Genomic DNA, 24,961 nt, shown 5'->3' on the forward strand with positions numbered 1-24,961 from the left:
TGCTGCTACTTCCCGTCTTGCTCTGCCTTCTAATTTCCTCTTGGTGAAGAGCCACCGACAATTCTTCTCAATCTGGAAGATCCGCCCTGCCCAGTATGCTCTGGACAAATGTCTCCCACTCCTTAGACTCTGCGTTAAGTGCGGTCCTCACCATCATCTCTTCATCTAGCGTGGCTCCTATGGAAGTCAGTTTGTCCTAGATCTCCTTCAACCGACTGAGGAAGTGATCTATCTACTCCCCCTTCTGCATCTGGTATGACTGCAGCTGATTCTCAAGTAACATCTTCCTCTGCACGGAAGTATGCTAGTACAACGTCTTCAAGATGTCCCACATTTCCTTTACCGTCTCCTTCTCGGCAATATGTTGGACCACATGATCCTTGACCCCATCAAGGATGATGCATTTTGCCTTGGCCATTGCCTCCTCATACTTCTCATTAGCTGTCGGGTCAACTGGGATAGCCATTGTTCTCAAGGCGAAGCCCTTGATGCAATGTCTATCTAGAATGGACAAGATCCTGGCCTTCCAGACCACAAAGTTGGACGCCCCGTCCAGCCTGTCTTGATCACTCAGTCCATTCACGGCCATCTCTTTGCTCTTCTGTTGACTCCTCTAGGTCTCTCTACTTCCTGCCTGGAAGTTCTCTGCTAGACTCCCTCTGAGTCCTGATTTCCCTTCTGGAAATCCTCTTGCCAATCGTCAAGTTGCACCTCTCTGATCTTCTGTGCACCTACAACACTGATCCAGATTCCTTGGTAGAAACTCCCTCGGTAGAAACTCCCTCTACCTTGGTTTTGCCCTGTTAGGTACTGTTTTGCCCACAGTACCCCACCAGCTTCGCTCCCACAAACTGCCCATAGCTTCCTATGCCCCTGCAACTGAAGGACTGAGCCTTTAGGCTCTGCACAATCCCGACACTGGCAAAACAACTCTCTCAGCCAAATGCGTCAACCCTCCTGGTCTCTGTGTGGCTCTGCGTGAGCCTCTTTCTGCCATCCTCAGCCTCTGCGTTGGCCTCTCTCTGGCCTGGACTGATGACGCAGTCCCTTTGCGTCAACCCTTCTTCTGTCACTTCTGCAAGTATCAACTTCTGTCACTCGAGACAGCTGATTCTGCTGCAAATGCTTTGCTCAGCTGATGGCTTCAGCTTTCCTATGATCTACAACCACGCTCTGATACCATGTTGAAATTTCTTAGTCTATCCGTTAGAAATTTAATCTGTATTCTTCTATTTTATTTCTTCTACGTGTTATTTAAAACATATAAATAACGAAATAAACACAATACAGTACCAACATCTACAGATCATCAACTGAGAGAATACAAACACACAAGTGACACCGTTATTTTTGGACAAATGTCCCCGGCAAAACCCAATGTGGGAAAACCGGTGCAGTGATTCTGAGGGTTTATTATTATGCAGTGTTTCCATGAGTACAACTGGGTGCCAAACTGGCTCACCCGACAGAGAAAAATAACTTGCAGCAATACCTCTCTGTTCTGAAACAGGTATTCAGAAAACTTGTCCCATGAAACCCTCTCTAGCAACTCTGAAGCACTACGCTGGCCCTTCTGGTCTCTGCGTCAGCCCCAAACCCCTCTGCGTTAGCCCTCTGAGGCACTGCGCAGCCTCTGGGACCCTCTATGTCACTCCAGCTGCTCTCTGCATGGATGACGCAGTCCCTTTGGCCTTTGCGTTGTCTCTGTTGGGCTCTGCGTGGCCTGCTCTAGCTGCTACTTCTCACTCTCTGCCTTTGCGTTGGTCTCTTGGGATTGTCTCTGCCTCTCTGTCTAGTACTCACTGCCCCTCGCTGCTGATCACTGATTCGATTTTGCTTAGCAACCCTACTCTAGAAAATCGAATGACTGATCACTCTGGTGTGTTCTCCAACTGACCGTCAAGCCTCCTCTTATACTTTTCCTGTTGGTCCTTCAACGGCCGAAATTAAATCTCTAATCAATGGCTAAGATTAGATTTGGCTTGATCCATGACTTTTGGAACCTTCTAACTCAGTTTTACATTAATACCCATTAATATTTTATTTTTCCTAAGTTTAGACTTAGGAACTCCATTAAAAATACTACTTACTTTAATATCTCCCAAATCGGGGACAATCTGTCCAAACCATTTCTAGGTCTTGGATATCTCATGTGCTTTAGCCTCTCCACCAATTTTCATGGCTAGAGCACATCCGTTGCTACCCAAAATCAACACTCCCTCTTAGCGAGGATCGTGCTCTAGGAATACTCCTCACTAAGCATCACTCTGATTATCTGGCACCAATACCTGTGCTAATTCTAGGCCTTCCTGCCCAACATCCTCTGTATTGCTGCATCATGTACTACTGCCCATGGCCCTGTCACTGCCACTACTGCATCTGTACGACAACTCCCTCTACATCCGTGCTGCTACTGGTCCTTTCTCCCAACACTGCATCTGCATTGCAACCCCCTCTCATCATGTTGCATCATGCTACTACTAACTGCCACTGCACTGCAACTCAGTTACTGAGAAGTAAGTAATTGATCCACCCAACTACTAACATCTCTGTCAGGCTAGAAACCGTCCCGATGCTGAAGCTCCCTCTGCCGCTAACAAGTGCTCCCTCTACTGACCTCTACGCTGCTGCAACAACTCCCTGCATCTCGCACCGTTGCACACCTCTCTGTGCCATCCTGCATTGGTGCAACACTCTCTGTGCCTCTCGCACTGTTGCAGACTACTAGCTTTGCGCTGTCCGGGGACTCCTGCATTGTAGCACTCTTTGCCGTTTCATCCGCATCCTTTTCTACTGACATCCACCATTCATGCTACTACTCTACGGGGCTCCCGTAGCAAGGTATAATCCAAGATGTTGAGTACCTCAAGGATCCTACCCCTCATCACCTGTAGTCCTTGTTGAATTTTCTAAGTCTATCCATTAGAAGATTAATCTGTATTCTGCTGGTTTATTTCTTGTACTCGTAAATTATGAACATGTTATTTAAATAGAAAAATAAACACAATACAATCACAACATCTACAAATCATCAGCTGAAAGAAAACAAACACACAAGTGACACCGTTATTTTTGGACAAATGTCCCCGGAAAAACCCAATGTGGGAAAACCGGTGCAGCTCTTCAGAGGGTTTATTATTATGCAATATTTCTTTGAGTACAACTAGGTGCCTAACCCGCTCACCTGACAGAGAAAAATGCACGGCAGTAATATCTCTATATTCGGAAATAGGTATTCAGAAAACCTATCCCACGAAACCCTCTCTGGCGACTTTGAAGCTCAGCACTGGCCCTTTTGGCCTCTGCGTCAGCCTCCTGCTGACCTGTGTCAGCCCCAGGACCCTCTACGTTAACCCTCTCTGGCACTGCATAGCCTCTAGGACCCTCTGCGTCACTCCAGTAGCGTCTGCGTGGATGATGCAGTCCCTCTAGCCTCTGCGTTATCTCTGCTGGGCTCTGTGTGGCCTGAACTAGCTGCTTCTCTTGCTCTCTCTACTTCTGCGCTGGTCTCTTAGTATTGTCTCTGCCTCTCTGTCCAGTACTCACTACCCCTCGCTGCTGATCACTGATTCACTTTTGCTTAGCAACTCCGCTCTAGCAAAATGAATGACTGATCACTCTGGTGTATTCTCCAACTGACCCTCAAGCCTCCTCTTATACTTTTCTTGCTGGTCCTTCAACAGCTGAGATTAAATCTCTAATCAACGGCTAAATATTAGATTTGGCTTGATCCATGACTTTTGGAACCTTCTAACCCATTTTTATATTAATACCATTAATATTTTATTTTTCCTAAGTTTAGACTTAGGAACTCCATTAAAAATATTAATTATTTTAATATCTCCCAAACCGGGTACAATCTGTCCAAACCATTTCTGGCACTTGGAGATCTCATGTGCTTTAGCCTCTCCACCAATTTTCATGGCTAGAGCACATCCGATGCTACCCAAAATCAACATTGCTCCTGACTATAGCTCGATGTCTCCCCACCTCTTCTCTAGAGGTACATGGGCACTCATGGCACAATCGTCGTCCTCCTCGACTTCCTTCTCCGCCTTCGCTGGTGCTGCCTTAGAGTCAGACGCCTCTCCCTTGTTCTTCTTCCTCGGACATTGGTTCGCATAATGACCCAGTTGGAGAGGTCCTTCTTCTTCCTCTTCCTTTGCTTTCCCGCAAATGCTAAAGTTGCATCCTCTTCGTCTTCCTTCTTGATCTAGACTCCTTTGCTGCTACTTCCTGTCTTGCTCTGCCTTCTGATTTTCTCTTGGCGAAGAGTCACCCACAATTTTTCCCAATCTGGAAGATCCATCCCTCCCACTCCTCAGAGACTGTGTTAATTGCGGTCCTCACCATCATCTCTTCATCCGGCATGGCTCCTATGGAAGTCGGTTGGTCCCGGATCTCCTACAACCAACTGAGGAAGTGATCTATATGCTCCCCCTTCTGCATCTGGTATGACCGCAACTGATTCTCAAGTAACATCTTCTTCTGCACGGAAGTATGCTGGTACAACATCTTCAGGGTGTCCCACATTTCATTTACCGTCTCCTTCTCGACAATATGTTGGACCACATGATCCTTGAACCCATTAAGGATGATGCATTTTGCCTTGGCCATTGCCTCCTCGTACTTCTCATTAGTTGCTGAGTCAACTGGGATAGCCATTGTTTTCAAGGCGAAGCCCTTGATGCAATGTCTATCTAGAATGGACAAGATCCTGGCCTTCCAGACCACAAAGTTGGACGCCTCGTCCAGCCTGTCTTGATCCCTTTGTCCATTCACGGCCATCTCTCTACTCTTCTGTCGACTCCTTTGAGTCTCTCTACTGCCCTTTGGAAGTTCTCTTTTCGATTCCTCCTGAGTCTCTCTACTTCCTGCCTGGAAGTTCTCTGCTAGACTCCCTTTGAGTCCCAATTTCCCTTCTAGAAATCCTCCTGCCAATCGTCAAGTTGCACCTCTCCGATCTTCTGTGCACCTGCAACACTGATTTGGATTCCTTGGCTAGAAATCCGCCTCGGTAGCAACTCCCTCTACCTTGGTTTTGCCCTATTAGGTATTGTTCTACCCACAGTACCCCACCAGCTTTGCTCTTGCAAACTGCCCACAGCTTCCTATGCCCCAACAACTGAAGGACTGAGCCTCTAGGCTCTGCACAATCCCGACACTGGCAAAACAACTCTCTCAGCCAATTGCGTCAACCCTCCTGGTCTTTGCGTTAGCCTCTTTCTGCCGTCCTCAGCCTCTTCGCTGGCCTCTCACTGGTCCGGACTGATGACGCAGTCCCTCTGCATCAACCCTTCTTCTATCGCTTCTGCGAGGATCAGCTTCTGTCACTCGGGACAATTGATTCTACTGCAAATTCTCTGCTCAGCTGATGCGTCCAGCTTTCCTGTGATCTGCAACCACGCTCTGGTACCATGTTGAAATTCTAAGTCTATTTGTTAGAAATTTAATCTGTATTTTTCTAGTTTATTTCTTCTACTTGTTAAATTTGAACAAGTTATTTAGAACATATAAATAATGAAATAAACACAATACAGTCTCAACATCTACAGATCATCAACTGAAAGAAAACAAACACACAAGTGACACCGTTATTTTTGGACAAATGTCCTTGGAAAAACCCAATGCGGGAAAACCGGTGCAGTTATTCTGAGGGTTTATTATTATGCAGTATTTCCTTGAGTACAACTGGGTGCCAAACTGGCTCACCCAACAGAGAAAAATAACTGGCAGCAATACCTCTCTATTCAGAAACAGGTATTCAGAAAACCTGTCCCACGAAACCCTCTCCAACAACTCTGAAGCACTGCGTTGGCCCTTATGGCCTCTGCGTCAGCCCTCTAAAGCACTGCGCAGCCTCTAGGACCCTGTGCTTCACTCCAACTGCTCTCTGCGTGGATTATGCATCCCTCTGGCCTTTGCGCTCTCTGCTGGGCTCTGTGTGGATTACGCAGTCCCTCTAGCCTCTGCGCTCTTTGCTGGGCTCTGCGTGGCCTGCTCTGGCTATTGCTTCTTGCTCTCTACCTATGCGCTGGTCTCTTGGCACTGTCTCTGCCTCTCTATCCAATACTCACTGCCCCTCGTTGTTGATCACTGATTCGACTTTGCTTAGCAATCCCACTCTAACGAATCGAATCACTGATCACTGGTGTATTCTCCAACTGACCCTCCAGCCTCCTCTTATACTTTTCCTATTGGTCCTTCAACAACCGATATTAAATCTCTAATCAACGGCTAAGATTAGATTTGGCTTGATCCATGACTTTTGGAACCTTCTAACCCGGTTTTATATTAATACCCATTAATATTTTATTTTTCCTAAGTTTAAACTTAGAAACTCCACTAAAAATATTAATTATTTTAATATCTCCTAAACTGTGTACAATCTGTCCAAACCATTTCTGGGTCTTGGAAATCTCATGTGCTTTAGCCTCTCCACCAATTTTCATGGCTAGAGCACATTCAATGCTATCCCAAATCAACACCAAATAACCCTCAAGCTCCCTTAAATAATCTTCTCATTGACATTCAACGACCTAGATTAGAAGCTAATCAATGGCTAAGATCATTTATGCTTGATCCTCGTCTTCTTTTAGAAGTTACACCCACAGTTAGATTAATACCCATTAATTATTTTAATTTCCTAAGTTTAAACTTAGGGACCCATTAAAAATAATTAATTATTTTAATAAAACTATTTCCGGGTGGAATTTCCCAAAACGCTTTCTGGGTTATTTGGAATACATGTGCTCAAGTTTCCGTGCAAAATTTGAGACTTAGAGCACATCCGATGCTACCAAAAATCAACACTCCCTCTTAGCTAGGAATGTGCTCTAGCAGTGCCTCCCACTAAAGGATCACCCTAACTTCATAACATCGTCCTCTGCGCTGCTGATGTCTGACATGTTGTCCATCAACCACTGCACAAATGTTGCATCTGTACTGTTGCTGACCCTGCCACTGTCAACACTGCATCCATACTGCAACTCCCTCTGAATTTCTATATACGTGTTGTTGTTGGCACTGCCACTGCCAACTGCATTTGCACTGCAAATTGATGCTGCTACTGCATCAACAACGAAAAAACATCCCAAATTACTGAACTAGTTGTTCAGCATAGATGCATCTTGATGTTGAATATTTGACTGCTTTTAGTCCCACGCTACCCCTCTAAAGCTACTGTGTTGTTGCTGCTACTACACTGTACCTCCCTGCACTGCTGCAACTTTGCACTACACTGCTCAAACTTTGGCGTTCTAGCCACTGCATCTGTCACTCCAACACTCCTCTACATCAACTGACACTGGTCCATCCTACTACTTATGCTCTGGGCCCTTGTAGCAAGGAATTGATCCGAGAGGTGGGCTCCTCAAGGATCCTACCCATCAGTAGCTCTTTCGAACTACAACTCCAAATCAGCCTACCTACCTCCTGGAGGTATCTTGGCTGTCATGGCGAACTCCTCCTCAATCTTCGCTGGTGCAACCTTCGGATCGTGCTTCTCATCTTTGTCCTTCTTCCTGAGAGGACACTGTGTTGCATAGAGACCCATTTCACCACACCTGAAGCACTTTATGTTCGAGACGTCCTTATTCCACCACCGCTGCTCCTATTGTCCCTTCGATGAAAGGGATGCATTCTCACCCTCCTCTTTGGGCTTCGACCCACTACTGCTGCTTCCGTCAAGTTTACACTTGACCAAGTCTCTCCTCAACTCCTCTTGCTTGAGAGCTGCCCACATCTCATCCCAATTTGGCAAAGTCGCCCTACCCAGGATACTTTGGACAAAGACTCGCCATTCATCTAAGACAAAATTGAAGGCCAGTCTAACCAACTCAGAATATTGAGGTGTAGACCCCACAACTGATAACTCATCTTGGGTCTCTTGAAGCTTCATGAAGAATGGATGTACGCGCTCCTCCTTCTGCATCTGTGCAGATCTCAGTTTCTGCTCTAAGTACATCTTCCGCTGCTCGGAAGATCCCTGATACAACATAGACAACACATCCCACATCTCCTTAGCAGTCCCTTTGCTAGCGATGTGACATACTACATGATCCTTCACTCCGTCGAGGATCATTCTCTTTGCCTTCACCATTTCTGCTCGATACTTCTTCAACGGATCCTGATCTATAGGCACAACCACCACACTGTCGACATATTTCTTGAGAGTATGCTCCTCTAGAAGGAATGACATCCTTGCCTTTTAGATGACGTAGTTGGATGCCTCATCCAACCTGTCCTGATCTCTCAAACCACCGGTTGCCATTTCTGCCATAAAACTGTCGAACTACTCCTCTCTGCTTCTTACTACTACTACTCAGACAATAAGAAAACAAATTTCTTGGCAGGAAGTCTTCTGAGGAAAAATTCCCTCACAGTGCTTCTCTTCTCTTCTGATGTCTTTCTACCTAGCAAAACTGTGAAAATTCTATCACTGCAGCAACTGATTTATTTTTCCTACTTATTTAATCATAAGTTATTCATGAAATTACTTCAACAAACATTAAAATAAATATTGCTGCAGATATCACACCGTAATACAAAAACAAACATATGCACACATTGACACAGTTATTTTGGACTAATGTCCCCGAAAAAACCCAATGTGGGAAAACTAGTGCAGCAAGGGAGGATTTTATTATTCAGCAATTTTCTTGTACAACAGGGTGCCAAACTGGCTTACCCACAGATAGACAAACTTCCAGCACTTTTCTAAACCCAGCGTAGGCCCTTCTGACCTCTGCTACAGCCTGAAACCCTCTGCGTCAACCTACTGAAGCTCTGCGCAGTCTCTCTGGGCTTCTGCGTCACTCCTGCAGCCTCTGCATGGATGACGCAGACCCTTCTGGCTCTGCGCAGTCTCTGCTGCCTCTACGTGACTTCCTCTGGCTCTACGTCTGCCTCTTCTGCGTTGATCTCCCGTCTCTCTGTTCCATACTTGCTGCCTCCTTACTGCTCTCCAGACCACTGGTTCAATTTCTCAGCAAACCCCGCTCCAAAAATTGAACTAACTAGTCTCACTCAGTATGTTCTCTAAGTGCCCCTCAAGCCTCCTATTATACTTTTTCTGTTGACATCTCAACGGCCGAGATTAAGTCCCTAATCAACGGCTAAGATTAGATCTGGTTTGATCCATGTCTTTTGGACCATTCTAAAACAGATTCATATTAATACACATTAATATTTTATTTTCCCTGAGTTTAAACTTAGGGACTCCATTAAAAATATTAATTATTTTAATATCTCCTAATCTGTTTAAAATATGCCCAAACCCTTTTTGGGTATTGGGGATCTTATGTGCCCCAACCTCTCCACCAAATTTCCTGGCTAGAGCACATCCGATGCTACCCCAAATAAACACTCCCTCTTAGCGAGGACTGTGCTCTAGCAATACTCCTCACTGACTATTACTCTAATCATCCGGCATCGGTACCTGTGCTGATGCTAGGCCTTCCTGCCCAACATCCTCTGCACTGCTGCCCATGACTCTGCTACTGCCACTGCTACATCTGTACGACAACTCCCTCTACATCCGTGCTGCTGCTGGTCCTTTTTCCCAACACTGCATCCACACTACAACTCCCTCTACATGTGTGCTGCTGTTGGTCCTTTCTCCCAACATTGCATCTGCATTGCAACTCCCTCTTCATTCATGCTGCTAACACACTATTTCTGAAAGGGGTTCTTTACCATCCCCATCTTTCCCTGAAGTAGTCAAATTTTGACTTTCCAAGGGCCTTGGTGAGGATATCTGCCACTTGTTCCCCTGTAGGAGTGTAGCTCAACTGTACAGCTCCTCGTTGGACACAATCTCTGACAAAGTGACACCGGATATCAATATGCTTCGACCTATCATGAAATATTGGATTCTCAGAGAGTTTGATGCAACTCTGATTATCACACATGATCCTGGTCGCCTCCATATTTCTTCTGAATAGGTTTACCAGCAGTTTTCTAAGCCATATGGCCTCACACGAAGTTGTGCTTGCTGCCATATATTCTGCCTCAGACGAGCTCAGAGCCACAGACTTCTGTTTCCTACTGCACCAGGAGGTTATTCCTGATCCAATGTTGAAACAGTACCCAAAGGTACTTTTCCGATCCACTGAACTTCCTGCCCAATCTGCATCAGTAAATCCACTCAACCTGATATCCTTCCCCTTGTTGTATAAGAGCCCATAATCAACTGTTCCCTGTAAATACCTGAGAACATGCTTGGCTGCTGCCCAGTGAGCCCTCTTTGGTTCCACCATGAACTGACTGAGGGTGTTGACATCATAGCAAATATTTGGCCTGGTATTGAATCTTGACTAGATACATCAGGGACCCTATGAGCTGTCGGTATAGGGTGGGATCGACATCCTTGTCTTCTGATGCATCAATCTTCTTCCAGTTGGTGATCATTGGCGTAGCCATAGGTCTACAGTCTCCCATCCCGAACCTTTTCAGGATTTCTGTAGCATACCTTCCTTGCCCAAGGAAGATTTCTCCTTTTTGCTGCCAAACTTCCAACCCTAGGAAATAGTGCATTTGTCCCAAATCCTTCATATCGAACTCTGTGGCTAGATTCTTCTTGCAGTCTTCAATGAGTCTGGATGATCCTGTCAGGAAGAGATCATCCACATATAATACTAAGATAAGTGGCTCACTCTCTACGACCAGATAGTAGAGATTCAGATCCGCGTCACTCTTGACAAACCCCATCTTCTGCAAGTAGCCATCTATTCGACCATACCATGCTCTTGGTGCCTGCTTCAGCCCATACAAGGCTTTCTTCAGTCTGCATACATGAGACTTCTTCTCATGAGTTTCAAAGCCCTCTGGTTGTTCAATGTATACTTCTTCTTCTATTACCCCGTTCAAAAATGTCATCTTGACATCCATCTGATGGATCTCCCATCCCATCTGGGCTGCAAGAGATATCACGGTCCTAATAGATGTATACCTGGCTACCAGGGCGAAGGTTTCCTCATAGTCAATCCCTTCCTTTTGAGCATACCCCTTAGCCACAAACCTAGCCTTGTATTTTTCAATACTGTCGTCCGCAGCATATTTGATCTTGTAGATCCATCTTGAACCTACCACAGATTTGTCTTGAGGCCTTGACACCACCTCCCAGACATCGTTTACCATTATGGAGTTATACTCCTCCACCATTGCATCTAGCCAGACCTGATGTTGAGCTGCCTCCTTGAAGCTGGCAGGCTCTCCATCCTGAGCTACTAACGCCTGATACCTATCTGGCTGTTTTCGCTCCCTTTTACTGTTCCTTGGCTCTCTGATGAAGTTCTCTGCATCACACAGAATCTGACGAAGTTCCCTGCTAGTTCTTCCTCTGCCAATAGGTGCTTCTGTTTGCTCCTCTTCCTCATCCTGAGAATCTTCCTGATCTGAGGAAGGATTCTTCACTTCCGTTGGTTGAAGAGGCATGACCAACGAATCCTCTTTCCACTGCTCCTTGGAAGGCATTTCACGAGATCTTCTGAAAGCTCTGTCCTCCATGAACTTTACATCTCATTGTACTACTACCTTCCTGCTCCCTGGAAGATAGATCCTGTATGCCTTAGCATTCTCGCTATATCCTGCCAGATACCCCTTTTCTGTAGTCTGATCCAACTTCTTCCTCTTTTCTTCGGGTATGCGACAATATGCCAAACTCCCAAATATCCTGAAATGACTGACTTCAGGTGTCTTCCTAGTGAAGACTTTCTCTGGAGTAATCTTGCCCAATGCCCGATGAGGAGTCCTGTTCTGAACGTAGACAGCTGTGTTGCATGCTTTTGCCCACAGGAATTTTGGCATATCCTGATCATACAGCATGGCCCTAGCTGCTTCTACAATAGTTATGTTTTTGCTTTCTGCCACCCCATTCTGCTCCGGATTGTAGGGAGTTGTCCACTCTCTTCTGATGCCCTCCTTAGCGCAATAATCAGTGAAGTCCTTATCGACATATTCTCCACCATTATCTGAGCGCAAGACTTTTATTTTCTTACTTGTCAGATTCTCCACTAGAGCCTTGAACTCCTTGAATCAACAGAAAACCTCATCCTTGGTTTTCAGAAAATAGATCCAAGTTTTCCTCGAGTGGTCATCAATGAAGGTAAGGAAATACTCGGCACCGTTGAGAGCTTTGACGGACATAGGTCTGCAGATATCTGAGTGTATCAATCCTAGTACACTCTTGGCCCTGTGGTTGCTCTTAGGAAATGCCGCCTTGGCATACTTTCCTAGAGCGCATCCTCTGCATACATCATCTCGTTCCGTACTCAGGTCCGGAACTCCTGTTATAGTGCTCCTGAGAATTCTCAGAGCTCCATGGTGCAAGTGACCCATCCTTCTGTGCCATAGTTCGTTCAAGTCTTTATCCCCATGGATGCCTATTAGTGCCATTGGAGATTCTAGTTGTAATCTGTACAACCGATTACTTTTGATCTCGATCTGCACTTTCTTTTTCCAACTCGGGTGTTTGACATATACCTTTTCCTTGATGAAGTAGATGTCATAGCCCTTGCCTTGTAGTTGTGACACGGAAAGTAAGTTCATCCCTAATCCTGGCACATGCAGCACATTTGTGGCACGGAACTGCTCTCCCAATTCTGTCTAAAAAACTATGGTACCTTTTCCTACTGGAGTACACTTTTCCTTGTTCCCCATGGTGATCTGAAAGTTCATCTTCTCTTCTCTTTATTCTGAGAAAAACTCCCTGATTCCCGTCATATGCCACGAGGCTCCACTGTTTATATACCATACTTCTGATGATGCAGCACTAGTCATGCACACACTTCTTCTTCCAACCTGGAAGCCAACATATAGAAATCGAAATCTCTCTCTTGTGCAATCTTCTGAAAATCTGCGTGAGTCCCCTGAGGTGGATGCCTCTGCATCGTGGTCTCGACCCATAACTGATTTTGCCTTTCTGTCTCTGATTACTTCCTCTGATACCATGTGAAAATTCTATCGCTGCAGCAACTGATTTACTTTTCCTACTTATTTCATCATAAGTTATTCATGAAATTACTTCAATAAACATTAAAATAAATACTGTTGCAGATATCACACCGTAATACAGAAACAAACATATCCACACATTGACACAATTATTTTGGACTAATGTCCCCGGAAAAACCCAATGTTGGAAAACCAGTGCAGCAAGGGAGGATTTTATTATTCAACAATTTTCTTGTACAACAGGGTGCCAAACTGGCTTACCCACAAATAGACAAACTTCCAGCACTTTTCTAAACCCAGCGTAGGCCCTTCTGACCTCTGCTACAACCTGAAACCCTCTGCGTTAGCCTACTGAAGCTCTGCGCAGTCTCTCTGGGCTTCTGCGTCACTCCTGCAGCCTCTACGTGGATGACGCAGGCCCTTCTGGCTCTGCGCAGTCTCTGCTGCCTCTGCGTGGCTTCCTCTGGCTTTGCGTCTGCCTCTTCTACGCTGATCTCCCATCTCTCTATTCCGTACTTGCTGCCTCTTGACTGCTCTCCAAACCACTGGTTCAATTTCTCAGCAAACCCCGCTCCAGAAATTGAACTAACTGGTCTCCCTCAGTATGTTCTCCAAGTGCCCCTCAAGCCTCCTCTTATAATTTTTCTGTTGACATCTCAACGGCCGAGATTAAGTCCCTAATCAACGGCTAAGATTAGATCTGGCTTGATCCATTTCTTTTGGACCATTCTAACATAGATTCATATTAATACACATTAATATTTTATTTTCCCTGAGTTTAGACTTAGGGACTCCATTAAAAATATTAATTATTTTAATATCTCCTGATCTGTTTAGAATCTGCCCAAACCCTTTCTGGGTATTGGAGATCTTATGTGCCCCAACCTCTCCACCAAATTTCGTGGCTAGAGCACATCCGATGCTACCCCAAATCAACAAAAACGGCCTGCAGAAAAATTGCATCCCACCAGCTCTTCCTCACGTTGAGGTTCAGTGCTGCTCCCTCTGCCATGACAAGATTTCGATCTGGAAGCCCTTCTCTCTGTCGACTCACTCAGAGAGAGACTGCCTCGAAATTCAACCCTCCGGCTAGGACTGTGCAAACCCCTCTGGGGATTCGAACTGTTATCTCTTGCAGCTTTCTCGACCTCCTTTTCTACTCAGCGCTGGGTTCTCTGGCACTATTCTTCTTGCTTCACCTGCACTCGCTCTGATACCATGTGAAAATTCCTTAAACCCGGGAATTCCTACTGTAGCACTGATGATATTTCTCCTACTTGTTAGGTTTACATAAACAAGTTATTTGCAGTTTCATACGGAAAACATCGAAATACATACAATGCAGCTACACCAATTAAATTATATGCCGAAACAAGAAACTGAACAACAGAGAAAGATACACATAAGTGACAGTTACTTTTGGACAAACGACCTCGGAAAACCCAATGCAGGAAAACCGGTGCAATAGATTTGAGGGTTTTTATTATTAAGCTGAAGTATTTCTCAATGCAACTACTGGATGCCTTCTCGGCAATCCAGTTATAGAGAAAATCACTTAGCAGAAGACACTGGTGAGATTACCTCACTCTACACTGCAAGTCCTGGTTGATCCGGCAGCTGAACTGTGAGTTCCCCCGCTACTTCTGTGTTGCCCTTGCGTGGGCCCTCCGTTAGCCTCAAAGGCCCTGCGTTAGCTCAACTGAGAATCGATCTGCCTTCAAAATCCTTTTCCAGCCCTCTCGGCTCAGAAACGTCAGCTTCATCAGCAAACTCGGACTTCTGTGCTAGAAGCTATTGCGCTGCTCTGCATGGAAATTCAACATGGTATCAAAGCGTGTTTGAGCTACTTTGGGAGACAGTGAATCAAAAGAGTGCACATCGAAGTACAACTTAAGGAGGAGTTTGTCACATTGTAGGTGACGAGCTCACTACAATGTCGAAGTTGCAGGTTGGTCTCCGGTATGAGGATAGGTTGGAAGGGTTGTCCAACTATAGTCCTTGGAAAGAAAGGATCAAGTTGGCATTGTAGGTCAATATGATCTGAGAGTTTACCGAGAAAGAGATCAAGAATCCAACCGACCCTAAGGAGCTGGAGGTGTACAAGGAATTGGATACGAGGGTGAGATTGATCATCCTAGATGGTGTGAAGGATCCTCTAATACCTCATTTGTCTGGGAAGAACACTGCACATGAGATGTGGATGGATCTTCAAAATTTGTTCCAGAATAAGAACGAGAACCAGGAATTGGTATTGGAGAATAAGTTGAAGTCCACCAAGATGATACAGGGTGGAGTGACTTTGTATCTAACGAGGTTGTCTCAAGTCAAAGATGAGCTTGCTGATGTTAGTGTGACTATTTCAGATTCTAATATCTGTAGGATTGCTTTGAAAGGGTTGACCGAGGAATGGAAGCCCTTCATCAAGGGGATCATTTCCAGACTGGGATAGGCTGTGGGAGACTTCATTTAGGAAGAGTTGTGAGACGAGGATCTTCGTCCAAAGAAGGCTTTAGATGATGATGTGGCACTTGCAGCATGAATGAAGGGTAACTCCCATCACTGCATCTGCACTCCCAGCACTGCATATGCATTGCAACTCCCTCTGCATCTGTGTTGTTGCTGGTCCTTTCTCCCAACACTGCATCTGCAATGCACCTCCTCTCATCATGTTGCATCGTGTTGCCCACTACTGCACTGCAACTCAGTTATTGAGAAGTAAGTAACTGATCTCCCAACTGACCTCCCTGTTGGGCTAGAAACACCCACTGATGCTGAAGCTCCCTCCGCGGCTGACAAGTTCTCCCTCTCTCTGACCTCTGCGCTGCTGCAACAACTCCCTGCGTCTCGCACCGTTGTACACCTCTCTGTGCCTTCCTGCACTGGTGCAACACTCCTATGCCTCTCGCACTGCTGTAGCTTGCTAGCCTTGCGCTGTCTCGGGGCTCTTGCATTGTAGCTCTCTCTGCCACTCCATTTGCATCCGTCTCTACCCACTCAGCCAGTCCTACTACTCGTCGGGGCTCCTGTAGCAAGGTCTAATCCAAGAGGCTGGGTACCTCGAGGATCCTGCCCCTCATCGCCTGTAGTCTGCCTGACTACAGCTCGATGTCTCCCCACTTCCGCTCAAGTGGTGTGTGTGCACTCATGGCACAATCATCGTCTATCAAAACTTCCTTCTCTGCCCGTGCTGGTGTTGCCTTAGTCTCGGCAGACTCTCACTTACTCTTCTTCCTTGGGCACTGGGTCGCATAATGACCCATCTCCCCACAGTGGAAGCACTTGATCTTGGAGAGATCTTTCTTCTTCCGCTTCTCCTACTTTTCCTCAGATGCTAGGGCCACATCCTCCTCCTCCTGCTTGACCTTGATCCCTTTGTTGCGGCTGCCTGTCTTTGACTACCCTCTGATCTCTTCCTGGCGAAGAGCTGCCCACATCTCGTCCCAAGGTAGGAGAGTCCCTCTGCCGAGGATGCTCTGGAAAAACACTTCCCACTCTTATGAGACAGCATTCAGGGCTGTCCTCACCATAAGCTCCTGATCCAGTGTCACTCCTATAGTAGTCAACTGATCTCTAATCTCATTCAGTCCTTCGAGGAAGGAGTCAATCGTTTGACCCTTCTTCATCTGATACGACCTCATCTGGTTCTTGAGCAGCATTCTTCTCTGCACAGAAGTATGCTACTATAGGTTGTTGTTTCCTTCTCAGCTATATGTGGTACCACATGATCCTTAACCCCGTCAAGGATAATGCGCTTGACCCTCGCCATCGCCTCCTCATACTTGTCATTATCATTGGGGTCGACGGGGATAGCTATAACCTTCAAGGCGAAGTTCTTGACACGATTCCTGTCAAGCACTGATAAGATTTTGGCCTTCCAGACTGCGAAGTTCGATGCTCCGTCTAGTCTATCCTAGTCTCTTACCCCGTGTAGTGCCATGACGCTCCTCTACTTCCCTCCTGGAAGTTCTTTGTTCAATTCCTCTGAGTCTCTACTTCCCATCCGGAAGTTCTCTTCTGGACTCCCTTTGAGTCCTGATTTCCCTCCTGGAAATCCTTCTACCGCTTGTCAAGATGCCCCCTACTCTGATCGTCTTGTGCAACTGCACTGCTGATCCGGGTTCCTCAGCTAGAAACCCTCGGTAACAACTCCTCTGGCCCTGCTCTGTCAGGTACTGTTATGACTACAGTACCTCACCAGCTCCACTCTGCAATATTCCTGCAGCCTTCTAGACCCAGCAACTACCTCTTTGTGAACTGCGTCAGCCCCTCTTTGCCTCACGCTGCCTTTGCGTCACCCTGGATGGGTCTGCGTCAGCCCTAGGATGCCCTGTGTCAGCCCTCTGGCCCTCTGCGTCAGCAATGCTGGCCTCTCTAAGGCTCTACGCAGTTCCCAGCTTCTTCTGTGTGGCTCTGGCAGGCTCTGCTTCACACTTCCTTGGCTTCTGCGCTACTAGAAATAGCTTCTGTCATCCCAACGTCTACCCAATCTGGACTGCGTCAGCCCCTCTCTGTCTCACGTTGGCCCTGCGTCAGCCTTTCTTGGCCTATGTGAGCTTCTGTGAGCCTCTACGTCAACTACGTTGGCCCCTCTGGTGCTCTGCGCAAAAATTGGTTGCCTCTGCGTGGCCCTGCGTGAGCCCCTGCTGGCTCTGCGTCACCCTCCTTGGCTGTTGCGCTGCTTTCCTGGCACAATCTCTGCCTTCTTTGTTCCTCTGTACTCAATGCCCCTCAGCTGCTCTCCCAATCACTGATTCTATCTCTCTTAGCAAACCCCGCTCTAGAGAATAGAATGACTGATCACTCTGGTGTGTCCTTCAAGTGACCCTAAAGCTTCCTCTTATACTTTTCCTGTTGACATCTCAACAGCCGAGATTAAGTCCCTAATCAACGGCTAAGATTAGATCTGGCTTGATTCATATCTTTTGGACCATTCTAACACAGATTCATATTAATACACATTAATATTTTATTTTTCCTTAAGTTTAGACTTAGGGACTCCATTAAAAATATTAATTATTTTCATATCTCCTAATCTGTTTAGAATCTGTCCAAACCCTTTCTGGGTATTGGAGATCTCATGTGCCCCAACCTCTCCACCAAATTTCGTGGCTAGAGCACATCCGATGCTACCCAAATCAACAATAGAGAGGCTGACGCAGGGCCAATGCAGCAGTCTCTAGAGGCAAGATCAATTTGCTGAGAGGGAGAGACATTTTCAATTTCAGAGGCCGGGAAGGAGTCCCAGAGTGCCAGAGAAGCATCTTTCCAGTCAACAGAAGGAAAAACGACTTCATCAGAGACCAATTTGAGGCTAGACGTCCAATAGGTTGCGCAGAGCAATGCAGAGGCTAACATAGAGGGTCAAAGAGATGAATTTTTGAAGGCAAGTCGTGCCGGGAGATTGCTTGTGGCGTGAGGAAAAGTCATCACTAGATTTTTGCCAGTATTTTTCTCTGCAAGATTTCTAGTTTTTGGCATCCAGTTGTACTCAAAATTTCTCACTGCGCTTAATAATAAAACGCTCAGCCGCTGCATCGGTTTTCCCAAGTTGGGTTTTTCCAAGGACTTTTGTCCAAAAATAATTGTGTTATTTTTATGTGCGCTAGCATTTCTCAGTTTCCAACGCATTATTTTTTCGCAGTATTTTATTTTTGAAGGTTGTAGTGTATTTATTTTGATATTTGCAAAGTAGATAAATTGTTAATTGATTAACAATTAGGAGAAAAAATATCAGTTGCTGCAATAAGATTCCAATGTTGGAATTTTCACAGGGCCTAATGCAAATCTTGTAGTACTTAGGTAGATCTTTCCAACGAGGTATCGTATGCGCCAAACAAAGATAATATGACCAAGTTATGACCTTGTGAAGTTGGCTGCCCAACTAACCCCAACGAGGCTCACAAAGTCTTGGCGTTCCATCTCCTGGGGTTAGGGTTTTGGTTGTTTAGGGTTTTCCCTTGTTGTTCAATAATAAAAAGGCCCTTGAGCCTCATTGTAACACAGTTCAGAGGCATGTAGCTGCCACATCTATTCTCAGAGATAAGATACCATCATCCGAGCTAGTTTATTTCCATTTTTGTATGTAAGCATATTTTAGTTCTTTGATATTAATGAAATGAAGTTTTATTTTTGCTGCATCTATGTGCTTATGTGTATATCTGTATTTTGTTGCATTCCTACATAAGTCCGGATCAATCAGCAGCAACATGGATGTAGCATCAGAGTTGCGTAGTGGTTGGTGGGCAGTATGGTTAGACATTATCAGCGTGACAGGAGGTGATACAGAGACAAGGTGTTCTGGTAGGATATGCAGCATTAGAGAGAGAACAGAATCCTCGCTAAGAGGGAGTGTTGGTTTCTGTAGCATCAGATGTGTTCTAGCCATGAAATTTGGTGGAGAGGCTAGAACACATGATATTTCCAGAACCCAGAAATCGTTTCTGGAAATTCCACCTAGAAGTGTCTCAATTAGATTATTAGTCGTTTTTAAAATATTTCCCAAGTCTAAACTTAGGGAATATGGTTAATTAATCAATATTAATTGAGATAAGGTGACAATCATCTAGAAACTCACATGAATCGACTCTAAGACGATCCTAGCCATTGATTAAGTTTTAATCTTGGCCCTTGGTGCTCCAACAGTGGATTATAAGAGGAAGTCGATGGGCACTTGGAGAAGACACTTTTGTAGTTCAATTTCCTTCGCAGATTGATTTCCAGAGAGCAGCAGCAGTTGTGAGAGAGCCAAAGATTGAAGCAGGGTTAGTGAGGGGCATAGACAGTGATACAGAGGAAGTTTTCTAGATTCCTAGTGAGGCAGCGCAGAGGACTGCGTAGCTGCTTCAGAAGCAATTCGATTTTGTTGGAGAGAAATTCGTTTTCAGTTCCAGAGGTCGGGCAGAGGGTCCAAAGTGTCGAAGAAGCGATTTCCTCAGTAGAGACCGACATAAGGACTTCATCGGAGGCAATTCAGAGGCTAGACGTCATAGGGTCTACGCAAAGCAGCGTAGAGGCTGACGCAGAGGGTTCAGAAGGACGAGTTTCTGAAGAGAATTTGTGCCGGGGTTGCTTGTGGAAAAAGGATAATTTCCCTTAAATAGTTTTGGCTAGATTTTCTTGTTGTTTGGATTGCCAGTTGGGCATTCATAGATTGTACTCAGATTTCACTATTGCATAATAAAATAAAAGCCTCATCCGCTGCACTGGTTTTCCCAAGTTGGGCTTTTCCGAGGACAGTTGTCCAAAAATAGCAGTGTCATTTTTATTGTGTGCGGTAGTATTTTCTCAGTTCCAATGCTATTATTTTTCCGCAGTTTTATTTGTGAAGGTTGTAGTGTGATTAATTTGATATTTTCCATAGCAAATAAATTGTTAAATTAATTAACAATTAGAAGAATTAATTCCAATCGCTGCAATAGGATTTCAGTTTTGAAATTTTCACACACTTGGACAAACCCTAGAAGCACCCAATGGGTGCTTGACCTCTAAATAAAATGACCATGAGCATAAAACCCATGCTACAAAAATAACAATAATATTTTTTCTTTCTTTTTACAATAAACAAGAATCAAGAGTGCATTTCACATTATTGAAGACCAAACCTAGTTACACATTTCAACAATCATTTCATTTATTTTATTATTATTATCATCATGATTATTATTTATCGATTTATTAATATGGGACATTACATACTCTCCCTCTTCAAGGAACTTTGTTCCAAAGTTAATTTTAATCATTTAATTTATAAGTTATTTATTTATTTATTCTTGTATACCCTATACTCTCTGTTGAACTAGTATAAGGCCACCCAAGTGACCACAACAAACATCGAAAATTACAACATAGCACCGGGGAATCACAAGGAATCTCAAGCCCTCTTTCCCAACTTTTGGAACCAGGCATAAAGCCTCATCGATCTATACCAAAGCCCCAAGGCTCAAACATCATTTGCCCCAAGGCAAGCATCTAGTCTGGTACTCACGTACCCTAGGCATCTCGAAAGGCTGACCCAAACTCCCTCCATAACTCCTACCATGTATACTCCCAGGCATTGAAGTCCCGTACCCACTTATGGACTTTAGCATCCCAACTCTAATATTAGGCACTTGACTGCCTCAAGATGGTCTCATAACCCATCGAGAACTATACAAGGCAAAAGAAACAATGACATAAGTAGTGTTGATTGATTTTGTCCCTAGTGTTGATTTTTGGGTAGCATTGGATGTGCTCTAGCTCCGAAATTTTGTAGAGGGGCTAGAACACATGAGATCTCCAAGACCCAGAAATCGTTTGGTGAAATTCCACGCGGATTGTATTTTATTAAAATAATTAATATTTTTAATGGGGTTTCTAAGTCTAAACTTAGGAAAATTAAAATATTAATAGACATTAATGAAATATGGGTGAGAAGCTTCTAAGAGACGAGGATCAAGTCTAATTTAATCTTAGCCGTTGATTAGAGACTTAATCTCAGTCGTTGATTTCTCAACAGGAAAAGTATAAATGAAGGCTTGGAGTCAATTGGAGAAGACGCACAGAGAGATTGAGGAAATCGATTTTTTGAGGTGAGAAGTTCTTAGGAGGGAAATCAATTGGGGAGATCTTGCAGCTGAGGGGCAGTGATAGTTCAGGAATACAGACAGAGAGGCGGAGAGAAACTTGTGGAGGCAGCGCAGTAGCCGGGAGAGTTGACGCTGGGCCAGTTTGGGCCCACGCAGCCTTGACGCAGAGCCAGGAGGGCCAACGAGGAAAATCTGTGTTCCACGCAGAAAGTCGGGGAGCTGTCGAAACAGCCGGAAAGCTGATGCAGTGGGCAGTAGCACTAACACAGAGCCTCAGAGAGCTCCACGCAGGCCCACACAGTTACTGCGAAGGGGCAACATAGTTGTAGCCGGGGCCAGCCAGATTTGCTACCGGAACAGCTGGATTCTACCGGGTGAAGTGAGGTAAAACTCACTCAAGTTCTTCGCCATTGTATTTCTCTGTGACTGGTTTGCCGGGAGGGTGACCAATAATTGTATTCAGAACTTCTACTTAATAATAGAAAACCCTCAGAGTTGTTGCACTGGTTTTCCCGCATTGGGTTTTTCCGCAAACGTTTAGTCCAAAAATACGTGTGTCCTTTGCATGATTATCTCGTTTATTTTTCAGTGCTTGATCTGTATGGAAGTGTAGGCTGCAGTGTATTTACATTTATATTTTCTGAATATTTCCGAAAATAACTTGTTAAATGAAGAATACAAGAAGGTAATGTAAATCAGTTTACCGTAGTAGGATTTCTGGTTTAGTAGATTCAGAAATTTTCACACCAGGGCCATAAGGTGTTACATATTCTCCCTCGTCAACCATTGTCAAGGACTTACAATCTATTACTGAAGTGGAGGATCTACCCAAACTGAATGTAGCAATTCATAACCATATTTGGAGGGATCTACCCAAACCCAATGGAGCTATTCATGGCTCTATTTGGAGAGATTGGGTTCTCTGCATTATGGTAGAATTATTTTTTATTATAATTGCAGGAAGCCATATTTGATCATGCACTAGAGGATTCAGCTAGCCCTTATTTTGAACAAGCAATGGGACTGTTTGCACAATGAATTTTGTTGAGGTGCTAGACTCAGAGTGTATGGCCCTATATATCAAGGATTACCCTCCAAGTCCAGGTTAGCCAGTCTCATGGATGGGAAATGTCTTCACTGTGGGAAAGCACAAACAATGAAACATGTCTTCTAGTAGTGTATGTTTGTAAAAGTGTTGAAAATCAGTTCAGTCCAAATTTTCTGATAAACTATAAGTGTCCATTCATTGGAACATGGTGCTGCTATTGTATTGCAAATCACTTGCTTTTGGTCACTTTTCTGGTCTTTGTCTTGTCATCCTTGCTTCAGTACTGCATACGATTTGGAAAGTTCAATATAACTGTCTTCGAAAGGTTGTCAGGTTCTGTAGCGTCTTTAAACAGAGTGACATTTGACAAGCCTGATGCTCAAACCAGGTTGAAGGGGTTTCTGTTGATTAAGGATGCAAAAAATGCATCTACCTCTGCTTATTCTGACTTTGTTGTAGTATTAACCACAAGGTAATCTGTTTTCAAGTTTTCTGTATCATATAAGTATTTCTTTGAGAAAAACACACACATTTTGATGGAATTGGACAATCATAATGTATTGAAAATGTTTTTGTTGAATAAAACGCTTAATATATTTTTAAATTCTCTTTCCTCAAGCTCTTCGCTGTTCAAGTTGAGTTTTCTTTTCTTTTTTTTTATGATCCCACGATTTTAGTGTGTTTTCTAAGTTTTATCACCTTTGTCTGCACTGTTGTGTATTTGTTTGGTCAGCAATATAGCAAAATGGTTCTTCAGCGTAAGAAGAAGAAAAACTGAATTTCAATGTTTAATATACTCAGAAAATGAGGAAAATAATTGTGTTTTCTTGGGAATGGTGAATGATACATGTTTATTGCATATAAAAAACAGAGATGGAGTGTCTAGAAATTCGATGAATTTGCCTCTGACAAAGGATGATCCTGGTGTTAGCATTAGAAAAGACACTCATGGATTTTAGTATACCTCTTTTGTAAATAAACCTCCGACTGCAGTTAATCCAATCAACACATCTGGCCTAACTTTTTTTACCTGGTTATATACAAATATAAGGAAGTCAGGAACTTATATTCATGCCTGGAGAAGTTGTAATAACTGAAATAAACTTTTCACACATATTTTCATATCCATCTCATTTCTCATTCCCGTATAAAACAAATACCTAGCATAAGCTTGCCTTACCACTTAAATCAATCCAAATTCAAAATGCAACACTGCTTTGCAATAAACTTCACAAGTCCATATTCCTTTAGTAAAGTATCACCTACAAACACAAGTCAACATACAATTGACTAGGCACTGTCCATGTTCAACCTAAATGCACTTCAATATCTTCTGTGCTCAGGTCAGAGCCAATAATATTCCAAGTCCACATTCTGACTATGAAGCTGCATAGTTATAGAATTAGACATGTGAGTTATTAGTGACTGCCTGAAGTCAGTGGATGCAAAGCTTTCCCTCTCTTATTAGTCCGATATGTAAGGAATTTGCAAGTCAAATAGTCATTTTATTCCCACAGTTATATTTCCTTACTTACCAAGGGCTATCTTTACACTTGATGGCATGCATTTCTCCTCTTGTTAGAAGCAAAAAGTGTTAAAACGTGTTGCAAAGGGGCAATCATTATCGGAGTCTGCCAATTTGGAATTTTCTCCTATGAAAGTAAAGGCTGGAACTAATGGTGCAATGGCTGGGTTGCGGTATAATTGTTAATCCTTCAAAGATTTTGAATTTTGTTTAGTCATTTACTCTGCATTTGAAATTACCTGCAGTTTGAATATGGTGGTCAGGTAATTTTGGTGAGGAACAATCTCTAAGAAACAGCTTGCAATAAATAAAAGCAGTTTAGACTAGCAACAGAATTGGGGATCAGTTCAACAAATTTCAGCCCTTTTCCCCCTTAAATCAGAACTAGTATCTAATTCTTTTTGCTTGTTACCCTCATTTTGCATGAGGCCCACACTACTGAATTTTTCCACTGTTCTTGTTATTTTTATCACAATGGCAGGTTTACATGTTGATGTTTGGATGACTAGGGGATGTGATTGCATTTGATGAGATTACTGGTGATGTAGTCATGGATGGCTTGATGTTGATGCTTTGGTTGTCTTGGTTATTGCTTTCCTTTCATGCTAGTAGACTTGATTGTGGAGCCCCTATGATCATTGGATGGTTGATGATACAGGTTGACGTTTGACTCCTTTGATGGAATGCCTTAACACTTTTACGCTCAGCTAACATTGTATTGGCGTCTTCATTTGAATGGCTTCATAATTGCACAGAACACTTGGAATCCTCCCCTTGCTATCACTCGATTTTACATTCATTTGGGTGACTTGACATGGTCTGAGCATGATTGAAACCTTGGTACAAGAACGCCCTAACTTTCATGGGTTT

The 24,961-nt window shown here is 44.1% G+C and overlaps 1 protein-coding gene across 1 annotated transcript in view; it reads right to left on the minus strand.

Moving 5' to 3' along the window:
- Positions 1-24,961, minus strand: part of LOC149239246 (NAD-dependent malic enzyme, mitochondrial-like) — a 463,766-nt gene that overhangs the window by 45,654 nt on the left and 393,151 nt on the right. The window contains exon 12 of the mRNA XM_089373360.1: positions 23,531-23,596. Within this exon, the coding sequence (XP_089229486.1) occupies positions 23,531-23,596 (66 nt within the window). The remainder of the gene's footprint in view (positions 1-23,530; positions 23,597-24,961) is intronic.

This window comes from Pinus tabuliformis, chromosome 8 (genome assembly GCF_031772625.1).
Source record: "Pinus tabuliformis cultivar Carrire ecotype Pingquan chromosome 8, CPIR1, whole genome shotgun sequence".
Taxonomy (NCBI): Eukaryota; Viridiplantae; Streptophyta; class Pinopsida; order Pinales; family Pinaceae; genus Pinus; species Pinus tabuliformis.